The sequence below is a fragment of the Astyanax mexicanus genome, chromosome 1 (genome assembly GCF_023375975.1).
Source record: "Astyanax mexicanus isolate ESR-SI-001 chromosome 1, AstMex3_surface, whole genome shotgun sequence".
Taxonomy (NCBI): domain Eukaryota; kingdom Metazoa; phylum Chordata; class Actinopteri; order Characiformes; family Acestrorhamphidae; genus Astyanax; species Astyanax mexicanus.
Genome location: NC_064408.1, coordinates 79,684,969 through 79,711,350, shown reverse-complemented (window position 1 = coordinate 79,711,350; position 26,382 = coordinate 79,684,969). Strand labels below are relative to the sequence as shown.

The following is a 26,382-nucleotide window of genomic DNA, read 5'->3' as shown; positions in this document are numbered from 1 at the left end:
CAGGGAGGGTTTCTGAACTACAAATGAGTGTATGTTCTGGATTATGAGTGAGAGGTAAGGAGGGGAAACATGGTATGCTGTATTATTAGGTATGCTAATACTGTTTCCCCCCACCTGTTAGTGCTTACTGACATCTTTTAATATCAGAAGACATTGTAGAGATTGCAAAGTCATTAAATTTTTTAATGGAATACTGTAGTGTTTTCCTTTTGATGACAATATATGCTAAACAGTGAATGATATTACAGGGTTTGACTCATTATATAGCAAATTATCTACTTATTACAGTGATAATGCATGATTTTACAGTTGTTATTTTAAGGTGAAATTCTACATAATTATGTTCATGTGTCATGCAGAGCACTCTAGTTAAGTTTAGTTAACCTTGCAATAAATCCAATAAATACATGTCCGCTTTTCTGCAAAAGGTAAGAGAAGATTAAATAGTGGTTTATAATATGATTATGCACATGATCATACATGATACATAAAAGTTGGCATTCGGGGGAAATTGTGTGTTGCCCTTGGTTTTGAGCTATGAAAAATAGCCTGTACCAGGGCTGTTTAAAGCTATTAGTGATATGATAAATCACGTAGGACCCAAGACACCATTATCATCTCCTCTGTAGCATTGCAGCACAGTCCAACAGCTGTAACCACTTGCTGTGTAGTATTAGCCTAACTAGGCAGTCTGACCTAGACATTCAGAATTAAGTGATCAAAATAAGAAAGGAAATGCACTATACAAAAAAAATGGTTGATTTGAAAGCTCTGGGTCATTAATTGTATAGTGTGGCCACCAGTTAACCAGCCTATGGCATCATAGCAAATCCAGTTCCAAGCGCTTTATCCAGCTTATGGTCAATACGTCTTGAGCCTGCTGACTGGCCCAGCTTAGTTCTTCAAATTGACAAATCCTCAATCCCACCCCTCTATGCAGTCTCTGTCTTAAACAAGAAATCGATTTCTTGGGGGCAAATAGATTTCCTGTTAATTATTTGGTTGTTGTCTATAATTCTATTTTCTTGAACTAGAATATAGTATACAAGCAAACTTTGTGAGTAATACATATGTTAAATTCATGCATTGCTCAACCTGATGGTACCATTCTTTACTTCTAAAAAAATATAATGAGTCAGCCAGTTTGCGTTATTTTCCTTAAAATAATGCAAGATGGAGCAAATGAGTTGCTTAGGAGACAAGATTATTGACAGCAGCACAATTCACAGTTTATGTAGGAAATTCATATGAATGTTGTTTCAATGGCTGAATGATGTCAAGGACAGTTCTGTCTTCTGCGTCCCCAGTATGACCCTCAGCCCATTAGGTCTCTTCTTTATATGGGGTTCTTAAAGTCATCTCATCATGTTTACACTGGTTTGCATCAGGTGACGTCAGCAGCAGATGCTCTGAGGAGAGCGAGCGTCGCTGCTGAGTAAGTAATCCTATTTGAGTCTGTCAACTTGGCTTCTGTCTTCTCCACTCTCTGGAGATCTGGTAGGTGCTCCTCAGATGACGGTAAATCAAAAAACTTCAATGTATTTTTCTTCCAGTTAATAGCACAACATAAATGTATTTTCATGTTGCAGCAGGAAACAGATGCAGATTTTTGGACAGGGTGTAGAATGTAGAATAGTAAAGCCTGGAATTACTAATGGAGATATACACGTGGATTTGTGACAGAGGGGAAGGAAGCAGTAACTTCATGATGGTGAGTAGTTTTCAGTAATACATTCTTCATAATTCTTCTTAATTTCTTTGTAATTTAGTGGTTGTAGCAGTTTATTGTGAAGTTTCACCGACACATGTGAAAGCGGAAGGTCCATGAGATAACTGTGATGTGCATTGTAGCGAGCCTTACAGTTATTTGCTGAAGGCCTCTTGTTACGCAATGGTCTTGGGCTGTCTAGTGTGCACAGCTCCTGTAGTGTCTATTCACAAATATTCTATGATGTTTAAGGTGAGGTTATGGTGAAGGCCATCCGAAAAGCTTCAGTTTGTCTCATTTTAGGTGTCTCTATGTTTTGGATACTTTGCTATATGGGCATCAATTAGTTTTATTTTTAGATCTCTATAGAGAGCTTCTTAGACAAGCCCATGGTTGCTGAGCGTAGGTAAAAGGTTCAGTTAATGATGATTGGAGCATTGATTCAGCAGACTCAGGAATCTTTAATCAATGTGAGGCCATGTCAAAAAAACAAGGGGCACAATTATGACTCTTTTCATGTTATGAAGGAAAAAGTGAATGAAAGTATCTGTGTGTACTATAAAACAAATAACATCTAATTTGGCCACATGTGCCCAAGTCTTTGCCTATATATGATGCCTTATCTTTTTGAATAATGCATCCGTAGATACATGCTGTGTTTGTTATAGCTGTTTATATGAGGTTTATGCTTTTAATACATTATTTGATACCTGGCTATCTGCTCTTGGAATGCTTCAAACAGGGAGTTTACGGTGTATTTTTTTAATTATGTGCAGTCTGAGTCCAGGTGAACACTGCAGAATGGCCATGGGACAACAGCTTTGTGCCAGAAGTTGTTTTTAGCTGCTACCTGTGTTAATGAGCTCAGTTCTAAATCTGGCAGCTTGGCTCTCAGCACCTAATGACATCACAGGTGGCTCTGTTCTGTCCTCAGAGGGGTTCACCACCTCTGCCCTGTTTTTAATGAGACTGCAATAACCATGTAATAATATTAGCCATAATTAATATGAGAGGAAGTGCAGTTAAAAGTTACCACAATCATAATCCCTTTATCTTACATTATTATTGCAATTGTAATAATTGAATTGTTGCAGGGATAGTTAGGGATGCGCAATGATATCTGAATTTTATCAGTGCCGACTGATAATTGCTTTTTTTTTTTTTTTAAGAATAATTGACATTGGACTGGTGTCTAGGTTTGGCCAATATTTCAGACAGATGCTTGATGCATTTATTGTAGGCTGGAAAAGAACCAAGCAACACTGGTCATGCTACTTCAATTGGCCGACACTGGCCACAATACTTTAAAATCCATTAATTAAAACCATTTTTAATTTATTTAAAAGTACTAATCATTATTTAACCTGTTTAATTTGGGTTTATGTTAGGACCAGCTAGCTAAATAAATATGTAACCTAATCTTTACAGGAGACACCTTTTAATGTATTATTACTTAATAGTTGTTGTTTTTATATTGGCAGCTAGAGCACACTCAGGAATTAAAATGATTTGCATTAAGGGGATTTACTGATAAGTAGATTTATGCTTTGTGGGCATATAATTGTGACGTTAAATAATAAACAACCGCAAATGAGAAAATAGGTTACAGTGTTGGGACAGTGAGAGCTGGGGGCATCTGGGATGGACAACCTCCCAGTGGAAATGTGTCTTGTGGTCAGACAAATCAGTATTTTTTTTTTTTTTTTTTTAGAATTAATGGTTGCCATAGACCAGACTGTTAAAAAAAACAACATGTTCAACAACAAATAAAAAAAAAAAGTCTGCCATGGTACGAGGTTGTGTCAGTGCCAAAGATAATTTACATGATCTGATGCAACATTAATTTAAAAAAGAACATTAAGCATAAGCCTTTAAAACGTTAGGTTATGAATATAACCCCTGTTCCCTGAAGGAGAGGAACGAGGTACAACACATAATGTATGGGATATCACGCCCTTGCGTGTCTGGCTGAAGACACCTTTAATCACGCCTAAAAGGCAGATGATGCATAGTGACGAGGGCAGGAGGGCCCGCCCCCTGCATATAACCCCACGTCACCAGCATCACTCCTCAGTTCAAGATGCTGCTCTTCACTGAGCTAACAGCGAAGCGGGGCAACCTGTGTTGTACCTCGTTCCTCTCCTTCAGGGAACAGGGGTTATATTCATAACCTAACGTTCCCTTTCAGTCGATTCACTCGGTACAACACATAATGTATGGGACCTATATACACGCCCCGCGGAGCAGACACCGAACCAAGAGGGCACACTAGAGCACCCCAGACCCCGATGAAAGAACAGCATGAGCTACTGAAGGGGCCACCACATCCAGGCGATAGAAGCGCACAAAAGTATGAGGTGATGCCCAGCTGGCAGCAGCGCAAATGTCTTTAACGGAGACACCCTTAAAAAGGGCCCAAGATGCAGCCATTCCCCTAGTAGAATGAGCCCGCACCCCCACAGGCAACTCCAGACCCTTGCTGTTATAAGCTAATGCAATAGCTTCCACAACCCAGTGAGAGAGACGCTGCTTAGACAGAGCCCTGCCACGAACTGGGTTGGCAAAACAGACAAAAAGCTGGTCACACCCACGGAAAGCCTGAGTACGATCGATGTATGTACGCAGTGCACGCACAGGGCAGAGCATGTGCATTTTTTGCTGCTCCTCAGAAGCAAATGGAGGATGAGAGAAAGAATTAAGCTCAAAGGCTAGTGAACTATAAGACATAGGCAGCACCTTTGGCACATACGCTGCATTAGGGCGTAATGTAACCTTGATGTCCCCTGGTGCAAACTGGGTACATGAGGGGTGCACTGACAGAGCATGAAGATCACCCACACGCTTAGCAGAGGCTAAAGCAAGCAGCAGAGCCGTCTTATACGAAACATATTTCATGTCTACAGAATTTAGGGGCTCAAATGGAGGCCCAGACAGGGCTTCGAGCACAATAGTGAGGTACCAGGGAGGAACGGCTGGCCTAGATACAGGCTTTAGATGTCGCACTCCCTTTAAGAAACGTATAGCTAGGGGGTGTGCCCCAGGCGACAATCCCCCAAAACCAACATGACAGGCTGATATAGCCGCCAAATATACTTTTATTGTCGAGAATGAGAGCCCACGCTCCAGTAACTCCTGAAGGAACGTCAAAACATCCACAATGGAACACTGGAAGGGAATCAAATTTCTTCCCTGACACCAGTGCTCAAATGCACGCCATTTATAAGCATACAAACCTCTTGTAGAGGAGGCCCTTGCACACTGAATGGTAGCCACAACATTAGAGGGCAAACCGCTGGCCATCAAGGCAGACTTTTCAGCGGGTAGGCATGGAGACACCACAGCTCTGGCCGGGGGTGAACAATTTCCCCTCCTGCCTGAGACAGGAGATTCGAGTGAAGTGGGAGAGCCCATGGATCTCCTGCAAGGAGACTGATTATTTCTGTATACCATGGTTTTGATGGCCAGCAGGGAGCTACAAGTATCAGAGAGAGGTTCCCCTGGCACACCCTCTCCAGTGTTGGCATGATCAGCTCCACCAGGGGGAATGCATAAAGCAGTGTGTTGGGCCAGAGGTGTGCCAGTGCATCCACTCCCAGGGGAGCACCCTGGTCTGCTAGAGAGAAAAACAGAGGACAATGCGTGTTTTCTCTGGATGCGAAGAGATCTACGTTGGGCCTGCCAAACCGATCCCAGATCTGTTCCACCACCAGGGGACTGAGTCTCCATTCTCGAGCTGGAGGACCTCCCCTGGAGAGGAGATCCGCCCCCAAGTTCAGGCGGCCTGGCACATGTGTCACCCTGAGTGAAAGTAGGTGAAAACTGCTCCACATTAGAAGGGAGTGGGACAGATTCAGAAGCGGGAGTGACCGCGTGCTCCCCTGCCTGTTTATGTAAGACACCACGGTGGTGTTGTCTGTTCTGACTAAAACATGCTTCCCCCTCAATTCTGAGAGGAAGCGCTTTAGGGACAAATGGACCGCGAGCAACTCCAGACAGTTTATGTGGAGGGAGCGCTGCGCTGAAGACCACGCCCCCTTCACAGCTGCTCCGTTGCACACCGCACCCCAGCCTGTCAGGGACGCATCTGTTGACACCACCACGCGAAACAGAACTCTGCCTATAGGCGAGCCCTGGCAGAGCAGGCGGGACTCTCTCCAAGGAGATAGTGCTTTCATACAACCCTGGGTCACAACTATCTTTTTCTGGAGATGGTGTGGGGCATTCAGGCGGTGTGATAATAGCCAGTGCTGAAACGCACGCATTAGAAGTAAACCCAGCGGAACTATCGCTATCATTGACGCCATTTGACCCAACAGCTGGAGAAATTGGCGAAAACATAGACTGCGCGCCAGCTGAAACTGCACGAGGCAGTCGCGGAACGCACATATTCTGCGCTCTGACAGACGCGCTCGGCTGGTGAGAGAGCATATTTCCAACCCCAGAAAAGACAGCTTCTGGCTGGGAATTAGAGAGCTCTTTTTTAAATTCATCGAGAAGCCCAGCCGCTGAATATGGGATAACACAGCCCCTGTGTGCGCTAAAGCTTCGTCCCTCGACCGTCCAATTAGAGCCAGGTCGTCTAGATATGAAAGCACTCGCACTCCTCGCATCCGCAGAGGAGCGAGAGCTGCTTCCACACACTTCGTAAAAGTGCGCGGGGCCAGAGAAAGCCCGAACGGGAGAACGAGCCACTCGTAAGCCACGCCCTCGAAGGCGAATCTGAGATAACGTCTGTGATCTGGATGGACTGCAATGTGAAAATATGCATCCGTGAGATCTATAGACGTGAACCAATCCCCCGGGCCGACCGCACGAAGGAACTGGCGAAGTGTTAGCATTTTGAATTTGAAAACTCTTAAATGCTTGTTTAATGTTCTTAAATCCATAATTGGACGTAACCCCCCGCCCCTCTTCGGCACCACAAAATAACGGCTGTACCAGCCTCTTTGTGCATCGGCCTGAGGAACTACACGGATCGCCTGCTTGCAAAGAAGAGTTTCTATCTCCTCTCTGAGCACCGCCGCAGCGTTGAGTGACACTTGCGTGTACACCACGCTGGAAAAGCGGGGGGGGGGGGGGGGGGCGGGCGCTTTCAAAACTGCAAGCGGTAACCCATGGCAACAGTCCGCTCTACCCAGGGCGAGACTGCGCATGCGCGCCAGTTTGCTGCACGTGCAGCGAGCCGGCTGTGATGATATGCTACTCGTGGAGGGGCGGAGCCCTCCTGTGGCTGAAATTGGGAGTGCAACACATTTTTTTGTGGGCTGGACATTTTTATTTCGCCCTGAGTTACAGAATGCAACTTTATTATTAGGGCACCCTCCCCCCACTGCTGAGTACAGTGACTGGGCTGTGGGAATGCTTGAACACACGTGTTTACAGAGAACAGGTGCTTTATAAACAATGTTGGGGCAAAACGTGCCCTTTTTGAACTGGGCCCCGGAAGAAGGGAAAAACTGCGCCTCTTTGGTGGCTTTAGGGGAGAAACTGTGGTGTCTCCGACCAGCGGAGACCTCACCCCCCCTTCTCTGCGAGCTAGGATGAGTCAGGCTTCCTCTTCCTCACCGCGGAGTCTTTCTGGTGCCCGGGAGGAGGACCTTTGCTCCAGGCTGAGTGGCGTGGAGTGTGTTTGGGCTGCTGCTGCTTGGGCAGGGGATTCCCCGCAGTAACCGTAGCAGCGGGCCTCTTCATCGGAGGAAGCGGCGCTGCGGGCTTGCGGGCAGTCAACTGCGGCTTCTGCTTCTCCCGTCTTGGCAGAATACATCGCAAAGCCTCCGTCTGCTTTTTCCTCAGCTCGAACTTGGCTTGAATGGCTTCGAGTGACTGGCCAAACAGACCTGCCGAGGAGACCGGCTCGTCCAAATAAGTCGCCCGGTCTCTGTCTGGCATGTCAGACAGCGTTAGCCACAAGTGGCGCTGTGCCACGACAGTAGACGCCATTCCTCTGCCCAGCGAAAGAGCCGCACAGCGAGACATACGCAGGATGTAATCTGAGGCAATTCTAACCTCATTTAGCAGAGCTGTTAGCGGGCTGTCCGCGGGTAGCTGGTCTCCGAGTTCGGCTAGACACATCGCCTGGTAAGTCTGGAGCAGAGTGACTGAACTCATCGCTCTGGCCGTGCCTGCCTGCGCGCGATAAACCTTGTCCAGCTGGGAGAAGGAGAACCGGCAGTGCTTGGAGGGAAGCACGGCTGGTCCCGCGACTCCCTGATTATGAGACGGAGCCAGGTACGCTGCCAGCGAAGGCTCCATCGGAGGGGGGTTTAGCAGCCCCGCCTCCCCTGACCCTTCCAGATCGAGAAACTGCGCGTAACCGGGCACCGTGGTGCGGGTTGACAGCGGTTTAGCCCATGACGACATCAGCTCTGTCATGAAGTCGTGGAAAAGTGGGAGACAATGCTTCACCACTTGCGGAGCCGGGGGAAGGAAAAATCCTGCGAATCTGGTCGCTTTTTTGGACAGATGAGGAGCAGGCCACTCCACGTCCAGCTTCTGCCCTCGTCACTATGCATCATCTGCCTTTTAGGCGTGATTAAAGGTGTCTTCAGCCAGACACGCAAGGGCGTGATATCCCATACATTATGTGTTGTACTGAGTGAATCGACTGAAAGGGAACAGCACTGTTTTGAGGAATGTCCATGCGAGACAACACGCTGCACACCTAACAAAGTTTAATCGGAAGAAATGATGATATAAGACAGTGGAGAATGCTTTATTGTCCTAACTTTTTAGTGAAAATGCTGCAGGCCTGAAATGCAGAAATGAATGAAACAAAGAATACAAAGTATTTTTATTTGCATTTCCCATACTGTCCAAACTTTTCCTGATTTGGGGTTGTAATTTTAGATGAAAAGTCAACACATAGTTGCCTGTAGGACTTGAATTCTCATTTACTGCAAATCCATTTCATTGTTCTTATCTGTCTTTGCAGGTGTGTCTCTCTCTCTTGATTGAGAGAGAGACTGATTCTTTAGAGTCATTGTGATGATGGGACCAGTAAGTCGCCATGGTAACTTTTACAGAGCCACCAGACCTCCAGAAAATGCAGGTCCCATCCCATCTGGCCATACCCATGTCTCCGGGAATGCGGCGCAAAAAGCTGATGTGGCAGAATGCTGTCAAGCACATCATCAGCCAGCGGCAGCTGAAGGAGCAGTATGGCATGGAACCTGCCCGAAAGATTTATGTCACTGATGCCTACATTGAAGAGATCAACCGGCAAATCCGCAATAAGTCATCCCGTGGCATCACCAAGCGACGTTCCTCTGTTGCCCGTGTTCATCCGTCCTTTTTCGGGGAGCGCAGCAGCTTTTCCAGCACACAGGCTGGGATCTGTGCCGACTACGCCAGCGATGCAGACTTTTTTGTGCGCTGGGGTCGCACTATTCATGGAGTTTATGTGCCAACATTAAGACACACCTTCAAGTCCCGGGATCTGGAAAAACTCTTCCATCGCCACTCCTCACACACCAGACGCACCTCACTAGTGGTCACCAACATTTTAGATGCTGCTGCCAAGCTTCACCTGCTAGTCCTCTACCTGGCTCTAGTGCCAGATGGTTCAGACATGCTCGGAGGCTGCCTCACTGGTGTCTTCTTGGCCTTTGCTTTAGTACTTTGTGTTCTGGTGCTCACTTGCAAACGTTCACATTCTCCAGAGTGGTTGCATTATGCTGGCATGGCCAGCTGGCTGTCGCAAACCGCCCAGGTATTGGGTGGGCTCGGGTATGGACTGGAGAACGACCCATCCTGGTATGTTTTGTTCACCCTGTTTGCCACGTACACTCTTCTCCCATTACCGTTGCTGTGGGCTATGGGAGCCGGCTCACTCACCTCCACACTGCACCTCATCGTGGAGACAGTGCAGCACTTTAATGAAGTGGGACTGCTGAGAAAGGTGATGGATGATTGGGTGGATGAATGCAGTGATACACAGTTGTGTTTTTTCCTTCCACATACATTATGTTACAAGTTTAATAGTCCTGACTGTTTTCTTTTATTCATATATAATTTACTGTATATGTCTTCTTAAAGTGCATACCTTTAGCAATATTTCAGTGATACCAGTTCTGCATCTGGAAGGCCAGAATCTAGTACAGGCTCGGGATTTTACACTGAATTCAATTCTACAGTTAAATATTAGGGTTACACACTTAAAATCTTTAGATTGTGGAGTATCTGGCTTAAGTGTGTGAGTGTTGGGTTTTGTTTTGCCACTGCTTTTGTTTTGAACTGCTTGCCAAACGTTGACACAAACACACACACAGACTAACATATATGATATTACTCATACAAAGAAAACATCACTCTTGATTATACACAAGGACAAAGTCAGATGCCCAGGTCATTAAGTGCCTAAAAAGTCATTAGGTCAGAAAACTAGTCTTCTTACCCCCAGGATGTGACTGGAGCCCCAGCACTAATTGCTGTCATACTTCCTGGCTTGGTGTAATGTAATTCTGTGTAGGACATCAGCTTTTTACTGAGATTCAGTTCTCTCTCCTATTTTCCTAGTAAAAATCTTATATTGACAAAACTAAGTATTTAAGATAAGTATCAAAACTCCCAACATCACACAACTTCCTAGTTACATGTTCTCAAAACTCCCAACATTAGATAAGGGATAACAATAAAAATGTGAACTAGCTGTTCATCCTCAAGCACTCTCTGTAGGACACATGAACACTATTCAACTGTTAGCACTTGTCTCTAACAACATTCAGCTTGTCTATAATGTTTCAAAAAACAGATTTAAAAGATGCAATGGCCAGCTTTGGTTGTTGCAAAAAAACACAGATCTTTATACATGAATTAAATAGCAGGTAACAATTTTTACAGACTTACAATGGGGGGATTAGGAGAAATATTTAAATATCTGCCTGATTGAGTCTGAGACTCTAGATGTTCTCTCTTTAGATTCTTGCAAAGGCCTTGCTGTACGTGAGTATGAACACAGCAGGACTTTTCATACATTACCTGACCGACCGAGCTCAGAGACAAGCCTTCCTCGAGACACGCCGCTGCATCCAGGGCCGGATGAAGCTTGAGACAGAAAACCAGAGACAGGCAAGAAAGTATCTATATTACACACGACTGTGTATTTGTAAAAAGAGAAAAAGTTATTTACCTATACATTTTTTACTCTCTCTCTCTTTCTCTTTATATATATATATATGATTGTTCTTCACAATAGGAACGTTTGGTGTTGTCTATACTCCCTCGATTTGTTGCCTTGGAGATGATGGCTGATATGACTGCCATGGATAATGAGCTGCTGCCTCAACAGTTTCACAAAATCTACATACATCATTACACCGATGTCAGGTAGCCAAACGGTTCTCTCTCTCAGACTATAATGATCAGTGTACCATGAGACTAAAACGTTTATAGTAATCTTTAGGGATACATAAAATATTCATCAGCCGAAGTTATTTCATTACATTGTGATTTGTATTGAGTATTCAGCCAATTTTGTTTTACTTATGGCCAAAAATCCTCAGTAATTGTACTTATACCTGTACCCTAAACCACACAGATTTGTGGTTTTATTTACAGTCCCTAACCTTACATCCTTTGAATTCAGTTTGAGCTGTATATTTTATATAGTTATACATACTAATAGGCCACATATAGTACTTTAGTAATGCTAAATTTGAGAAAGAATGTGCAGAAACAATGTAAAATATAAAAGTTTGGGCATCCTGGTCAGATTACACTTTTTTTTTAAACCAAACATATTTTAATCATCTACATGAATTTAATAATGGTACTTATTTGCCTCTCTTTAAGCATCCTCTTTGCTGATATAAAGGGATTCACTCTGTTGTCCATGACCATGTCTGCTCAGGAGCTAGTAAGCACCCTCAACGAGCTCTTCTGCCGCTTTGATCGTCTAGCTGAGGTCAGGAAATTCAAAGAATTTACATTAGTCACAATAGCTGCAGTACATTTTAAAACATCTGTCTGAGCAAATATTGTGAGTCTGTTATGATTTGTGTGTGCCTGTGTGTAGGAACACCACTGCTTGAGGATAAAGATACTGGGGGACTGTTACTACTGTGTGTCTGGAGTACCGGAGCCGCAGAGAGCTCATGCTCGCTGCTGTGTGGAGATGGGCCTGGCTATGATTGATACCATACGGTACTTAACCTGAACATCAGTCTGTGCTTTATCATTTGCATAAGAGTTCCTTGATATTTAGGGTTAGAGCACATTTAGTTGTGTTAGAGCTAGTTGTCTGTGGTGAGCTTAACACTACTATGACTAATTTCTTCAAATTAAGCCTAAATATAATTTCTAAAGGTAAATTACAATTAACCCTGCAAATTAGTAATTTGGACATTTAGTCCATTCGCATCTGTGAAATGATGGCCATTTATGAATTATTAGGGTTAAGGCAGTGTCTCAAAATCCTGATCCTGACGCCCCTGCCCTGTACATTTAGTGCACTCTCTTCACCCACACACCTGCTTAAAAAATTAATAGTGTTGCAGTGAAACCTCCAAAATGTGCAGAGCAGGTGGTAACCAGGACTAAGACTGAAAAACACTGGATAAAGGTTATGCTTTCGTTATACAGTCGCTTATGAATTCATGTATCACAGTTAGGGTTTGGATAATTGGGATAAGGTTTATGCATGGGGGCCCCGAGTTGTCCAGCAGCTGATGTATCGGAACTGAGTCGCTGCACTTTCCTCCGAGAGCACTGTGATGCTACTCAGCAATGCTGCATCAGCGGCAGTTTGAAAAGAGGCGGTGGCTGACTTCACATGTATCGGAGGAGGCATGTGCTAGTCTTCACCCTCCTGGTGTGGGGGAGTACAGCTGAGTGGTTGGGATAATTGATATAGCTAAATTGGGGGAAAAATGGGATAAAAAAAAAGAGACATCACGCCCACTTTTAAAAGTATGTTTCTTCTGCATTTGTGTTAAGAATATCCAGTGGTTTGTGGTTGAATCATATTTAAAGTAAATGCAGCCTGAAGTGGCTACTGCTGTGGACACTCATCACAAATTAGCTATGCTAACCCAACACACTATTTAACCTTGTTTACAGCTATTTACAGCATAACGAGCTTTCACACACACAAAGATAGTAGTGCTGTGCAGAGCTAGCTCTCTAGCTAACCTAGCTGACTAACACTAGCCAACTTATTTGCTAAAAACATCCATAAAACATCTGCTCTTACCATTTTGTGAAGGCAAACCAGGTTGTGAAGCCCCAGTTTAGCGGATGGGTTGGTGCTGTAACTGTATGGGAGAAGATGTTAGTTTTAGAGCTAGTCTATGCTAGCGGGGCTACGGGGTGTGTGTAGCAGCTGGTAAACCTCACAGCACACCCGCTTTACTGGAGCTTCAGAACTGAGAACCCGTTTCTCTGGGTTAGTATGTTCTGGTTCTGAATATATTGCCGTTTTTCAATTTAGCTGTCAACAATAGACACAGCTCCAAGGGGAGTAAAATGTGGCAAAAAACACAGACAATAGCACTCTGTTACTATCTTGAGAGTTACTTCTATAACATAGGTAGCTAAATAATTTAAAACAGAAGCATTTCAGTAATTTCTTGAGTATATAGTAAAAGATAATAAGAAGCTCGAAATATGTATTTATTAGCTAACTAGCTAATTTACCAGCTCTACTGCTGTAGAAGGCGTTTAATATAAATTGAATGGAGCTCCTCAAGACCCAGATATTTTTGTGTTGTGTTCACCTCTTCTACTAATTAGGGTAAAACGCTAACCTATATCAGTGGTCTGCTGCTCCACCGGTCATACTAACACAGAGCAAACCCGCGCCCACGTATCATCACTCAGAATAAGGTGGTTAGGAGTGTTAGTAGTAAAAAAAATTAAACATTGTAGTGGTAGTTAGTGTAATTGCTACAATAATGGGGTGGCTAGGGTTAGATTAATTATATGAATGGATTTGAAGTGAGTTAGAGTAATGTCTGCAGTGTAGACAGTATACCCTGCTGAAAGGCAAGCTAGCTTAAGGCAAGCTTTTGCTAATAGCTGGTTTTGAAAAGTTTACGCTGGTCTAATGATCAAGCTGTTCATTCAGGTGAAGATGTAGCTTATACTGGTAAACTAGCTTGTTAATCAGCTTTTTTTAGTCATATTAGTCATATTGGTTGTACTGCATGGTCTTGGTGGTCATGCTGGTAATCAAAATACATTTCATTCTTCACATAACGAAAAACTGATTATTAAAAAACTTGCCTTGCTGGTCGAACAATATGGTCAAGCCAGGTTGATCATGCTGGTTGACTGGCTTAACCATCAAGCTTAAGCAAAAACATACCCAACGCTGAACAAGAGCTACGCTAGTCAACAAGCCTGAGCTGGTCGTGTTGTTTTGTTCAATAGGACTATGCAATGAATTTAAATAGACCTATTACTAAACAAAGTATAGCACTCAAAGTGTTATTGAAGCCTTTACCACTACCACTGCATCATGTTCTCTACGCTTTGGACCAAAATCAAAGTTTTTTCTCTGTTTATTCCTCTCAGGTATGTGAGTAAGCAGCTAAACCATGACATGGACATGCGGATTGGGATCCACTCAGGCTCAGTTCTTTGTGGGGTTCTGGGCCTGCAGAAGTGGCAGTTTGATGTGTGGTCCTGGGACGTGGGCATTGCCAACATGTTAGAAGCAGGTGGTATCCCTGGGTGAGTCTATGAAATATATATATTTTTAAACTTTTATTGATTGACTTTTTACAATTTAGAATATACAATAAACAAAGGTCCCCTTCCTATACCCCTTCCTATAACTGGGAATTACGTTTTAAGAAATAACAGTGTATACACTCATAAAAAGCATTTAAACCTGCAATAATCTATCTATCTATATATATACGTGTATATATATATATATATATATATATATATATATATATATATATATACGTATATATATATATATATATATATACGTATATATATATATATATATATATATATATATATATATATATATATATATATAAAGCCATAAAAAAATCATTTTGTAAATAAAAGGGCATTTACATTTGAATGTGTTATCCAGAAGCTTATACTTATTATACTTATAAACCTTAGTGTGTAACAATGATATTTGTGATTTCTGTAATAATTGATACATGGGGAGGCCTGAGATTCAAAATATTTAATAAATGTTTTTCAATAGAAATAAAATGTGTCTGTTGTCCAATCAAAAAGTAAACTTACTTTTTTCCAACTTCAAAAATTAAATTATGTCTGTGAGCCAAAAGAAGGGGGCTTGTATGACTTCCACTGTAATAATATTCTACACTTGTCTACAAGGGAAACAAGAGTTGTAATTTGAGATTGCTTAAAGGTTGGTTGCAAGCAATCAGTAGTCCCAAAATAGTGATAAAAGGAAATGGTGATATGTTAACATTGATGATTTTGGACAATATTTTGAAAATAGAGATCCAATAGGAAATGAGTTTGTAACATGCCCAGAACATATGAGATAAATTAGCAGGTATGCCACCACACTAGTAAGGGTAGATCTTGGTTAGCTTAGCTCTACAATAATGGACTGGAAAATCTAATTTTACCAGAAGAGAAAGCGTTTCATTGCAGGATAACTGTTTGGTCATGTCTAAGCCTCCATAAAGGGGCATAGTGAAAATATCGTAGACAGACAAAAGATAGTGAGCTGTAGTTAGTATTTATTAGCCATTTAGTGAGTTGAATACTTATCCAAGTGTATAAATGCAGTCAAGCTCAAAATGAAGAAGTAACCAGCTTAGCAAATCCCAAGTGGAACAACAAAAGCTTAAGCTACACTATATATAGAAAAAGGTTGAGAGTCAGATCCACTGAGGTTAATTCTGGAGTAATGAGGTCAAGTAAATACGGAGAGCTTTTCACTCCACTGTATATTTGGAAGTTGGAAGTGTTATAAGTATACAGCATCTAAATACCTTTTTCATCATATAATTCCATTTAGCATGTGGCTAAAGAGTTTGCATGATGTGTTTTATTGTCAGTCGTATCCATATCTCACGGGCCACCCTGGACTGCCTGGACGGGAACTACCAAACTGAAGATGCCTGTGGTTATGAACGCAATGAGTTTCTGCGGAAACACAACATTGACACTTTCTTCATCTGCCATAAGGAGGAGGAGCCAGATATAGCAGAGGAGGAGCCTCTCAAGATAAGCACAGATCATACCTGGAACAGAAAAATTCCCTTTGGCAACGTGGTAGATATGAACTGTGTAAGAAAATCTTAATATAACCGAATATAAACAATTATAAAAAATGCTTATAAATGTGGGAATATTGTGGAAATTTACTGGGCTTTTAATAAATCAGTCAAAAGTTCTAAGGGTTGCAATTTAAGGGTTTTATTTTCTAAAAAAAAAAAAGGGCAGATCAGGCATTGAAAAAGATTTACTTGAGAACTTTGTCTTTTTCCAAACTAATCTACAAAGTATAAAATAAGACCTCTGTATATATTTTTACTTTTTAAAGTTTATGGTGTCCTTACAGCATAATATTGTTTCCTGATGAATTTTGAATTTAGTGCCTCATTACAACCCTGTTATTCATACAAAGCCTTTTACAGACTAGCAAGACAAATCACCCATTGTTGAGCTCAACGGCTTGAGACATCAAACCACATAACAGTCCCTAATTAAGATCTGAGGCAACAATTACACTGATGATGATATTTAACTCTCACAGATTTTGGCTTCATTCACTAATGGCTCCTTACCGCAGCTGCCCAATTCGAGAAACCGGCGTTCCAGCTCCAAAGAGATTAATAAAAGGATCGAGCATGCCATTGACCTGCGCAGCAGTGAGCGAATGAGGCAGGAGCACATCACTGTGGCCACGCTGGTGTTCAAGGACACACATATAGAGGAGAAGGTATGGGAAGTCATTTCTCCTCTACACAGTAAATATAGTGTCTCTGTTGTATCAGAACACCTGACAAATATGGGCCTTTAGTTCATTTTTTGGATGCAAAAAGCTTGAGGCTCGTTTTTTCTTCTAAGTACTCCTTTTGTATATGTGTTTCTTTCATGCAGTTCTCACAAATAAGGGATGAAACCTTTAAGACCAATCTTGTGTGCTCCTTCATCATGTTCCTCTTCCTTATGGTGATCCAAGCCCTCATCCCAGCTCCCAGGTACTTTATTATTATTTTTATTGTAATCATCTACCAATCAAATCTTTTTAATCTTTTATTTGCACTCACATTCTCCTCCTCCTCCACACCTTGCTGTGGCCTGTCTTAGCAGATTATATCCCACTGTGGTGCAGTTTGGTCTGGTGCTGCTGAGTTACATGCTGTTGCTGGTGATGACACTTGCTGAGGAGTTTAAGCAATCTCCTGCTGCCCTGCAACAACTCTGCTGCTGGATCCATGAAAACAACAGCATGCGCAGTCTGCTTACCGTCACAGCCATCACCATCAACTTTGGCATGGCTTCTGCTGACATGGTGAGCAGCCCCATCAACCAGGAGATACAGAGTCTTTAATATTCGTCTGTGTCATGCACTCATTTCAATGTGTTCCTCATAATCTTAGTTAGATCCCATATTTTTTTTGTAAAATTTATGTCAACATCTAGTAAGTATAAAGTTTAATCTGTCTAGAGGATAATTAAGTACGACAAGAATTTATTTCACATTATTTTCTTTTTATTAGTTGCAGTGTATGGAACACCTCAATCATTGCTTGCTTTTGTTGTCTTTTTCATAAATTTTGCTTTTTGGGCCATCTGAGCAATAACCCAAATTTACATCATGTTTAATCCTGTTCCAACACATGTGACAGCCTTCATTTGATATTCTATATGTGTTTGTTTTAGAAAATTTACTACATTTTCTAAATTTTTAACCAAGTATGTGTACAAGAATATGTATATTTGTACTTGGCAATGCGGATTTAGAAACCTACTTAGAATCAAACATTATCAGGAGCATTATGTAATAGTGTAGTTGTTAGTGTAAAGTAGTACAATGCAATAGTTAATTTGTTAATGTTGTGTTTCGTTGTAAAAGAGTTGCATTGCATAAACAGTTTTATTTTTTAAGCAAGAAATTGAAATTATGCATTTATTAAAAGGAGGGATTAGTTTTACTGTATGTTTATTACCTCAAATCGAACATCATCAGGACCACATCAGCCAATCAGATGAGATTTCCTGAAAAAGAAAGGGGGTGGGGGGGATGGGGGTTCTCTCGCTTGCTTGGGCCACCTCCCATGCTGTGGATCTGGGACTGGATATGTAAAACTTGGACTTAAATGATGTTGTTTTGTTGGCGCAGCAATGTGCACTAGCCACATGGTATCGGATGTTCGTATTCAAATCTCATTTGCGACGAGCAAATACCTATTACAAGTATTGATAAACATGCATCTCTGCCTAATATGGTTACAAGCTGTGTGTAAAGACTTCCCTATAAATTCCTAAATTAAGTGTTAAAATATATTAAAGGACAGAGACAAGAAGCGCCTGTCTGTCACACTCTGGACACTCTAATGAGAAAATCCACCCATCAGAAATCCTAGCTGAGCATCAGTTGTGTAAACACACTTACGTTAAGTATCTTTACTGTCATTATACAGTACAACAAAAAAAACCTTTGCAAGTCCCAGTTTATTAAAGGGGGTCAGTGCACAGGGTCAGTCAGGTTACAGCACTACTGTAACAGAGAGGCTTTGGACTTGCTCAAGGGCCCAGAAGTGGCCTTTTTAAACTACATTAATTTAAACCATTGTCTAAATAATAGGGGTTGCAACATCATAACTAAATAAAATGCTAAATACCAACCTACCATAACATGTAAGACAGGTTAACAAATGCATAATATCATATTCATTAATTTTATTTCAGGTGGTGATGGTTGATGCAGAGTTATTTAGAAGTAGCAGTTGGTATGGTGCCCCTAGTGGTTGATGTGGTTAGTCAAGTGTTACTTGTGTATTTTTGTTTGTGTACACATATATGTACTTTACATAATATTGTTTTACATATATTGTGATTGTCTAGGTTTGGTGTAATTTTTTGGAGGCAGAAGGAAGAGAGGATGCTGATAAGAACAGTGTGGATCGACACAGCCAGGAGACCCTAACTGTCTGCACACATCCTGAGGTGAGGCTTACTCATTAGTATTGACATTGCAAACAATTCAATTAAATCAATGCTTATTTTAACATCTCTCTAAAATCCTGTAGTTTTTCGTACTGAGTGGAGTTGTGTCAATGGTTTCCTGTGCGGTATTCCTGAGACTGAGTTCACTGCTGAAGCTGACCGTTCTGTTACTGGTGATTATTGTCTATACGTACTTCATCGAAGTGGCCTTCCATGCACTCTACCTCAGTCAACAAGAGCAGGAGCAAATGTACAGGTAGGTTTTTATGTAAAACCCCATAAAAAGAACACCATGATGATGTAAAACCTATTATGAGAGTGTTATGCTTTCTCAGTTAGCTCAACGCTGTAACACCTGCTTTGTTTTTTTAATCTCCAGATCTCCCTACTTAAAGAGAAAGGGTGTCGCAATTCTCTTAATGACCATGTTTGTCATAGCAGTTTTCTATAATGGCCGACAGGTATGTTCTCAAAGATGTGTTCATTCAAATCCTTCATATTTCATACACTTACTAACACTAGAAGATAAATATGAAATACATGACAAATGCATAAAAGATTAAATGTTATATTGTTCTTGTAGCAATAGTTTGGGTTCATGTCCAGAATCTGCTACTTAAGTATCTTTGAGCCACTAATTTAATTAAAGCATAGACCCACCAGTACGCATGTTTTTTAGTTTAAGTCCTGCACAGTTTGATGATTGCCCTGCTTAAACACAGACTGACAGCTGGGTCTGAGCAAGATAATTCCTGCTGTTTCATAGATGGGCATTTAGTATACCATAGGTAATAACAACAACAGGAAATACAAAATCAGTTGTCTGGCATGCATATCTATAAATACATCTATAAAGAAATCCCTCATTGTTGGATATCCTCATCTAAACATCCTCATTGTCAACACATTGATATTTTTCCTTTAAAATTCCTGTTTCTCTTTACCCTTCTTAATTCATTTTTATTTTATTAAAATGTATAGCTCTGATAAGATTTTTTTTAATCATTTTGGCACCCAACAGACACTAAGCATGGGTCATTATTTTGTAATAGCTCTGTTGTTTTTACTTACATTATCATAATACATCTGTGGAAAAAAAAATACATCATTACCACCAAAATTGATGTATATGTCCCACAGTGTCAGAAACCTTATTAAACACCAAACAATTGACTGTAGTATAAAATGTGCTACATTTTTGTACCTGCCCTTAACCCTAACCAATTCTGTCTAACGCTGATGCTGGGTCAGTGGGAGGCCACTGCGAGGCTGGACTTCTTGTGGCGTCTGCAGGCTCAGCAGGAAGTGGAAGACATGCGAGAGCTGAGGGAGCACAATGAATGTCTGCTGCACAACATCCTGCCTGCACATGTGGCCCGCCACTTTCTGGACAGGAACAAGCATGATGATGTAGGTGAAGCCACTGCAGTTTCAGATTTGATTATTTATTAGCAAGTTTTATTGGCCTTTTGTAGTGATGAACATGTGTGACTGTTCATTGTAATAGGAACACCTATAGTACCTCTCCATAGACTTTTAGATTCACAGTAGGTGCAGGTAAATGTATTTGTTTTTAATGCATCATTTCATTATTCATTCTCAATTATCTTATTATCTTGATATAATGTGGGTAGTAATGGAGGAAACTGACCAGTGAGTAAAGAACTAAATGATGGCCAACAGATACTTTCTATAAAAAAATAAACAAACTACATTCTCTATCTATCCCAGAAAAAAAAGTTTTTCAAAAAAAGTCATTGGTTGATACCCATCACTTCTGAAAAGTGTGTAATTTCTGTATCTCTTTAAACAGGAGTTGTATGCCCAGTCATATGATGAAGTGGGGGTAATGTTTGCCACCATCGCTGGCTTCAATGACTACTATGAACAGAAAGAGATTAAACACGAGGGTGTGGAAAGTCTCAGGCTCCTCAATGACATTATTGCAGATTTTGATGAGGTGAGTTTAGCTGTTTGTGTGAAAACTCTGTAGAAATCCAGACCTGTTATTTCTGTCTTACTTTCCTTCTGCTCTTCTTTGAGACAGCTGTTGGAGGAGACATACTTTATGGATATTGAGAAGATCAAAACCATTGGAAGCTGCTACATGGCAGCATCTGGCTTATCACCTGATCAGCAGGTTGGTAACGTTAATAACTGTCTTCAGTAGAGCTTCATGTTAGCGAGAGATTGATTAACATGATTTCTAGCTAAAACTTGGAAAACATTAACAACATGTGGACAATTATTTTAGCTGTTTGGTAGTTCTATGGGTTATAATAAATATTAGAAGCATTTAGAATTAACAGGATCATTAATACGCAAATATTAACCTGTACATTTTAAACTGAGTAGAATCTCATTTTACCAATTAATGGCAACAGTTAATATAGCTTACTTGGGTCATTTGAAAGAAAAAAATATGTATATGCGATGAAGATCTGCCATCTTACCAGGTTAATTTCAAAGTAAACAACGGAAACTCATTAAAAACATCTTGACCATTTTCTAAAAGTACTACCTTTAAACATGTAACTTCAGGAAGACAAATAAACCAAATAAAAAATGAAGCATGCATGAATTGCTACTTATGAATTAACACTTCAAACACACATCTAACAATTTTTGAGTATAAAAAAAAACTTACCTGTGATCCATAGTGTGCCGTTAATGGGACACTGCGTTAACAGTGAATTAGACCGTACACACAGCAACACACTTACTGTATTTTTTGGACATTCTTAGTCTGGCTGCAATATTATTCAGAGGATTTGCGTATAATATGGGAATTGCTTTGTACAGAATCATTTACATATATTTGGCTTTAAATGATGTTCACAATTTGGCCTTCTAGACTCGTGGTGGAAGAAACTGGCATCATCTGAGTGAACTAGTGCTTTTTGCAATGGCAATGCAGGAGACTCTGAGAAGAATCAACAACCACACCTCCAATAACTTCCAGCTTCGTGTTGGTAAGGCTACAGACATTAAAATCTACATTTTTTCTTGTTCTTGTGCACGGCATTGATAACATTTATCGGCCGCGGGGAGAGCGGCACCGCGGCGCGCTTATCGCTGAGAGTCTGATGTTTACTGAAGTTTATGGGTTAACCTCACTCAGCGCTGTATCTTTACAGCTAAGGCTGTATCTCTGAAAACATTTTGTTCTTTGAGTTTAAGAGCTGTAAAATTGACTTTGGGGGGGAAGGTAGGTAGGCGTTCTCTGCTGCAGTGCTGTTAGTCGTATGAATTTTTATGAGCATTAGCCCAAAACTTGTCTTTATTCAGAGAGCAGTAATTCAGTGAAGTAATGCTGGGCTAAATAGAAAAAAACTTACATGGAATTTATTCTTATTAGAGACCACAACTAGACTGTTTAAAATGAGTTTAAAAATTATGGAATGTGACCCTTAAGATTAGGAATGCAAACAGATGCTCAAACAACTGCTACTCAACGTATGTAAAGCTTGCATTGAACTGCTTTGTCAGCTTCTCTTTCGCTGCCACCAAACATTATTCCTTGATCCAACAGGTATATCACATGGTCCTGTAGTAGCAGGAGTGATTGGTGCTGCGAAGCCTCAGTATGATATCTGGGGGATGACAGTGAACCTGGCAAGCCGCATGGACAGCACAGGTGTCAGCGGGAGGATCCAGGTACCCGAGCCCACCCAGAAAATCCTGGCAGACTGGGGCTTTGTGCTGGAGCTTCGTGGTGAGATCTACATAAAGGGAGTTAGCGAGCGGCAAGGGCGTTTACGGACCTACTTCATCAGCAATAACAGGGGCCAAAGGACCAGAAATGGGCTTACTGGAGGCAGAACAGCCAGCCACAGCGGGGGCAGGAACACGCTGGCTTCTGTGGTGTTCAGCCTTCTCCGGGCAATTCAAAAGGAGAAGCAAAGAGGCACCACTGGGAGATTCACCTTGCCTACTAACAGTGTGCAGTCCTGATAGAAAACTCTAAGCCTTGGCACACGTTACCTCTTTCATTAACTGAACAATGTGAACATGTTGCCTTCACTTTCAAAGTGAATTTCTACGATAATTTAATATCACATATACTTGTAACAATTCCTAAATGAACCAGAACACCAGTATCCATGCAGTGCTGCTGATGAGACATTGGGTCATCAGTAAATAAGATGAGACACACTGCAACATACTCACTTCTGGCCAATCTCAGTCTGCAGGTGTGATTTATAGAGATGCATGAATACTGATAATGCTCATTTGCTCATACTCGTAATCACAAATGAGGCTCCGATACCATGTGTCTAGTGCAAGTTGCTGTGCTAACAAACAGACAATTCTTGTGTCCAGCAATTTCATCATTCCAGTAAGAATCATACATATTCAGTACCAGATCCACAGCATGGGAAATGGCACAAGCGCGAGAATGAGAGAGAGAGAGCAATACGGTGAGTGAGCTGTGGAGACTCAGCGATCTCAACTTTAAACCCAGCAGCACAAATTCATAAATTATTTCATCCAGCCACTGCTACTCCACCTTTATGTCAAAGATACATTTAACACGACATATCCACTCCCCTCCTACTTTTTTCTTTCCTGAAAGTTTCATTGGCTATTGTGGTCCTGACATCACATGATCATTCTGGGGTAATAAACATACGTCAATAGAATAAAACAAATCTCTATTGTTTAGCTAAGCATAATTTCACAATTTCCTAAAAATAAGCTTGTGTGGAAAATAAAAATATAATGTGACACAACAAAACAAAACAAAAAATTACCATGCACAAGTTCTTGACTACTTATTTTTTTTAAGTAGGCATCAGTATCTGTATCTAAATACTTGATATCTATGCATCCCTAGTGATTTATGTATAGAATATGTTTTGTATATTATATGGACATATTTTATGTTATATTTCTTGTTATAGATTGAAACTTGAGGAAGGCAAGGATTAACCAGACTGTAGATTTTGAAAGGATTAATGCCACATCTTGTGTTTACTGTGTACTCATACGACAGCATAAAGGACCATCACAGATTCTTCCAAGAAATGCGACAATCCAAAGGTCCATTCATGTCATGGAGATGTTAACCATAATGTTTGTGGGTGATAACAGGTTGAGAATGTTAAACTTTTCAACAAAAAAAAAAACAACATTTCTGCTGAACTGTTGATGAAAGGCATTACACTGACATGGCAGGAACTAGTTTAGTGTCCCATGACTTTTGCCATGTCCCATAAAAAGTTAAGGAATGCTGAACTGACCAGCAGCATGTGTGTCTGGGGCCTCCTGCATTAAATGTGTATGTTCACTCTGACAATTCTAGCCAGACACCACAGCGCTGTCCACTGTGGGTGGTGATGCCTTCTATATCATATTCCTGATACACATTTGACACTGTGGATTGAGGAATGTCACACACTCAGAAATGGATTGTCACATCCGTTTGACACCTAATACAAGACCTTGCTCCAAACTCTGGTAATTTATATCACATTGTTATGAGCACACTGGCCAATTGCCTCACTCACAAGATAATACCACACAAATCATACAGGTGTGGGTGTTCCCAAGCAACGCTTCATGATCATTTTAAATTCTGCTATCCTATGACTTGTGGCATGTACGTGTAATAGGCTGTCTGACTCACCTAGGCTGCCAATACAGCCTCAGATTTTTCCTAGATTTTTGAACATTGCTGTGAGGATTTTTTGCGTGTGTTTAGACATTTGCATACACAGTGATCTGTGCAAGCAAAGCCAAAAGATTTAATATTAATTCTGTGTCAAATGCATATTTTTGCTTCCTCATTTAAGAGAATATCCACTTGATGGCAATGGCAGTCTGAAATACCTCTCTCCTCAGATACATACTGTATATTTACATTGTCAATATTAATATTGTAAATATTTTATATGGAACATATTAAGCACATTTTATCATTATCATAGTACATGTAGAATACCATAACATGTTTGCAAAAGATCATTTTTAAATACAATCTTGTTAAGTAAATGTAAGGTGAGGCGAGATAAATGATAGGAACCCCTTTCCTTTATACAGAAATAAGGAAATTGCTGCTGTAATTACTGTAAAGTCTTCAAACTGTAATGTTTGACCAATACTGTATGTAATGCTCATTCAAATTGTTTTAGTATTAGATCTTTGTCATTTTCTTAATCAATTTTTATGCATTCTTGTGCAGTGAATTTCAGTTGACTGGATACACTCTTATAAAAGGGGTTCATCAATGGTTCCTTAGTAAAATAATTGATTCTTTATAGAACAACTCTCCATGGACATGACCACAAGAAACATTTGAATGCTTAAGTGGGTTTTTGGTAGTGTAGAGTTTTCTTCACAGTGATGGAAAATCAAAAAAATATCCACTATAATTATAAATTAAAGAACTATTTTGATAAGAGTGTAAACAAATCACACGTCTTCATTTACTCAAATTTACTGGACTAAAAGATTCTCTGGCTGAGACCAATTAAAAAAAAACATAGTGATATTACTTTATTTTGACTTTTGACTCTGTTTTATGTTACTATGTTTAATGCAGTTTTGTAATGTTCATCATTTTTAAACGTCAGTGTCAAAATGCAGCAGCCATATTTATCTTGCCTTGGAGTAGAAACTTATGAACAGTGAATGGATAATTTCTCTGTAGATTCCTGTATATTCTCAGACCATCAGCAGCACCCATGTTTATCAGGACTGCATGCCTTCCTCTAAAGTCGCTGTTATAATCAATGCTGTAATTACTTACCCATTCCAATAGTTTATTTTCTACTGAACTGCTGGTGCAATCTGTGACAAATTCTATGTTCAAACTGGCAATGTATCATCTAATTATCACATAATAAAATATGTTACATAATGAAAAAAAAAATGCTTTTGCTCATTAAGACTGCTGCAAAGTGTAAACATACCCTATACACCATGAATTCAATCCATGCTTATCATCTCTTATCATCTCATCATTGCTGCACACTATGACAGTTCCTGAAAATTATATTATAAATATTTAAACCCTGTGGATTTATCTTGCAATGATTTACAGCTGTTGCCCTTAAACAGTCAAGTGAATTAGCTGTCTAATATTTCTTTGTAATAAGTGTCCAGAAATCTATCAGTCACTGGAGGTTAACCTACTTTATGTGGAAAAAAATGTATCTATTTATCAGGATCCCACAGAACTACCACACGGCAAGTATCAATTGGGTGATGGATCATTCTCAGCACTGCAGTGACACTTGCACGGTGATGGCAAAGTTGATCAGACACAGCAGTGCTGCTGGTGTTATTAAACGCCTCAGTTTTATTGCTGCACTGACAGGCCTATAATTGAAGAATAGGGTGAAAAGAGATAATAAAGTATACAGACAAACAGGAGGACTAGAGTCTATATTATTCAATATATATTATATAGAGTCTATAATTACACTATTTAGCACTGTAAAACACAAAACGTAATATTGTTCTCTTTAATCAAAATTATAAGCCAACTAAACAAGAAATAATGAATGGCGCCATAAAATATAGCAAACTAACTGCCTTAACTAACATTA

The 26,382-nt window shown here is 40.6% G+C and overlaps 1 protein-coding gene across 3 annotated transcripts; it reads left to right on the top strand.

The window, feature by feature from the left end:
• The first annotated feature begins 1,442 nt into the window (after positions 1 to 1,442).
• Positions 1,443 to 25,690, top strand: si:dkey-206f10.1 (adenylate cyclase type 8). 3 transcript variants are annotated; one of them, XM_015607044.3, is made up of 19 exons: positions 1,443 to 1,711; positions 8,640 to 9,605; positions 10,625 to 10,774; positions 10,902 to 11,032; positions 11,498 to 11,609; positions 11,721 to 11,848; positions 14,219 to 14,377; positions 15,709 to 15,940; positions 16,446 to 16,595; positions 16,757 to 16,857; positions 16,967 to 17,171; positions 18,728 to 18,829; positions 18,913 to 19,085; positions 19,209 to 19,290; positions 20,081 to 20,239; positions 20,643 to 20,789; positions 20,877 to 20,969; positions 21,684 to 21,801; positions 22,362 to 25,690. In XM_015607044.3, the coding sequence occupies exons 2-19, from the start codon at positions 8,715 to 8,717 to the stop codon at positions 22,781 to 22,783; spliced, it is 3,555 nt and encodes a 1,184-aa protein (XP_015462530.3). In that variant the 5' UTR covers positions 1,443 to 1,711; positions 8,640 to 8,714; the 3' UTR covers positions 22,784 to 25,690. The 3 variants fall into 3 exon arrangements, with proteins under 3 accessions (XP_015462530.3, XP_049339952.1, XP_049339947.1); XM_049483995.1 differs by having other exon boundaries at positions 16,410 to 16,595; positions 16,970 to 17,171; XM_049483990.1 differs by having other exon boundaries at positions 16,410 to 16,595.
• Positions 25,691 to 26,382: the final 692 nt, after the last annotated feature.

Bases quoted from the DNA above. Each gene is read 5' to 3' on its own strand.
- si:dkey-206f10.1 (XM_049483990.1), top strand. From the start codon at position 8,715: ATGGTAACTTTTACAGAGCCACCAGACCTCCAGAAAATGCAGGTCCCA. The intron at 10,775-10,901 runs GCAAGAAAGTAT...TCTTCACAATAG, and splicing joins AGACAGAAAACCAGAGACAG to GAACGTTTGGTGTTGTCTAT. The intron at 19,291-20,080 runs GTATGTTCTCAA...ATGCTGGGTCAG, and splicing joins TTTTCTATAATGGCCGACAG to TGGGAGGCCACTGCGAGGCT.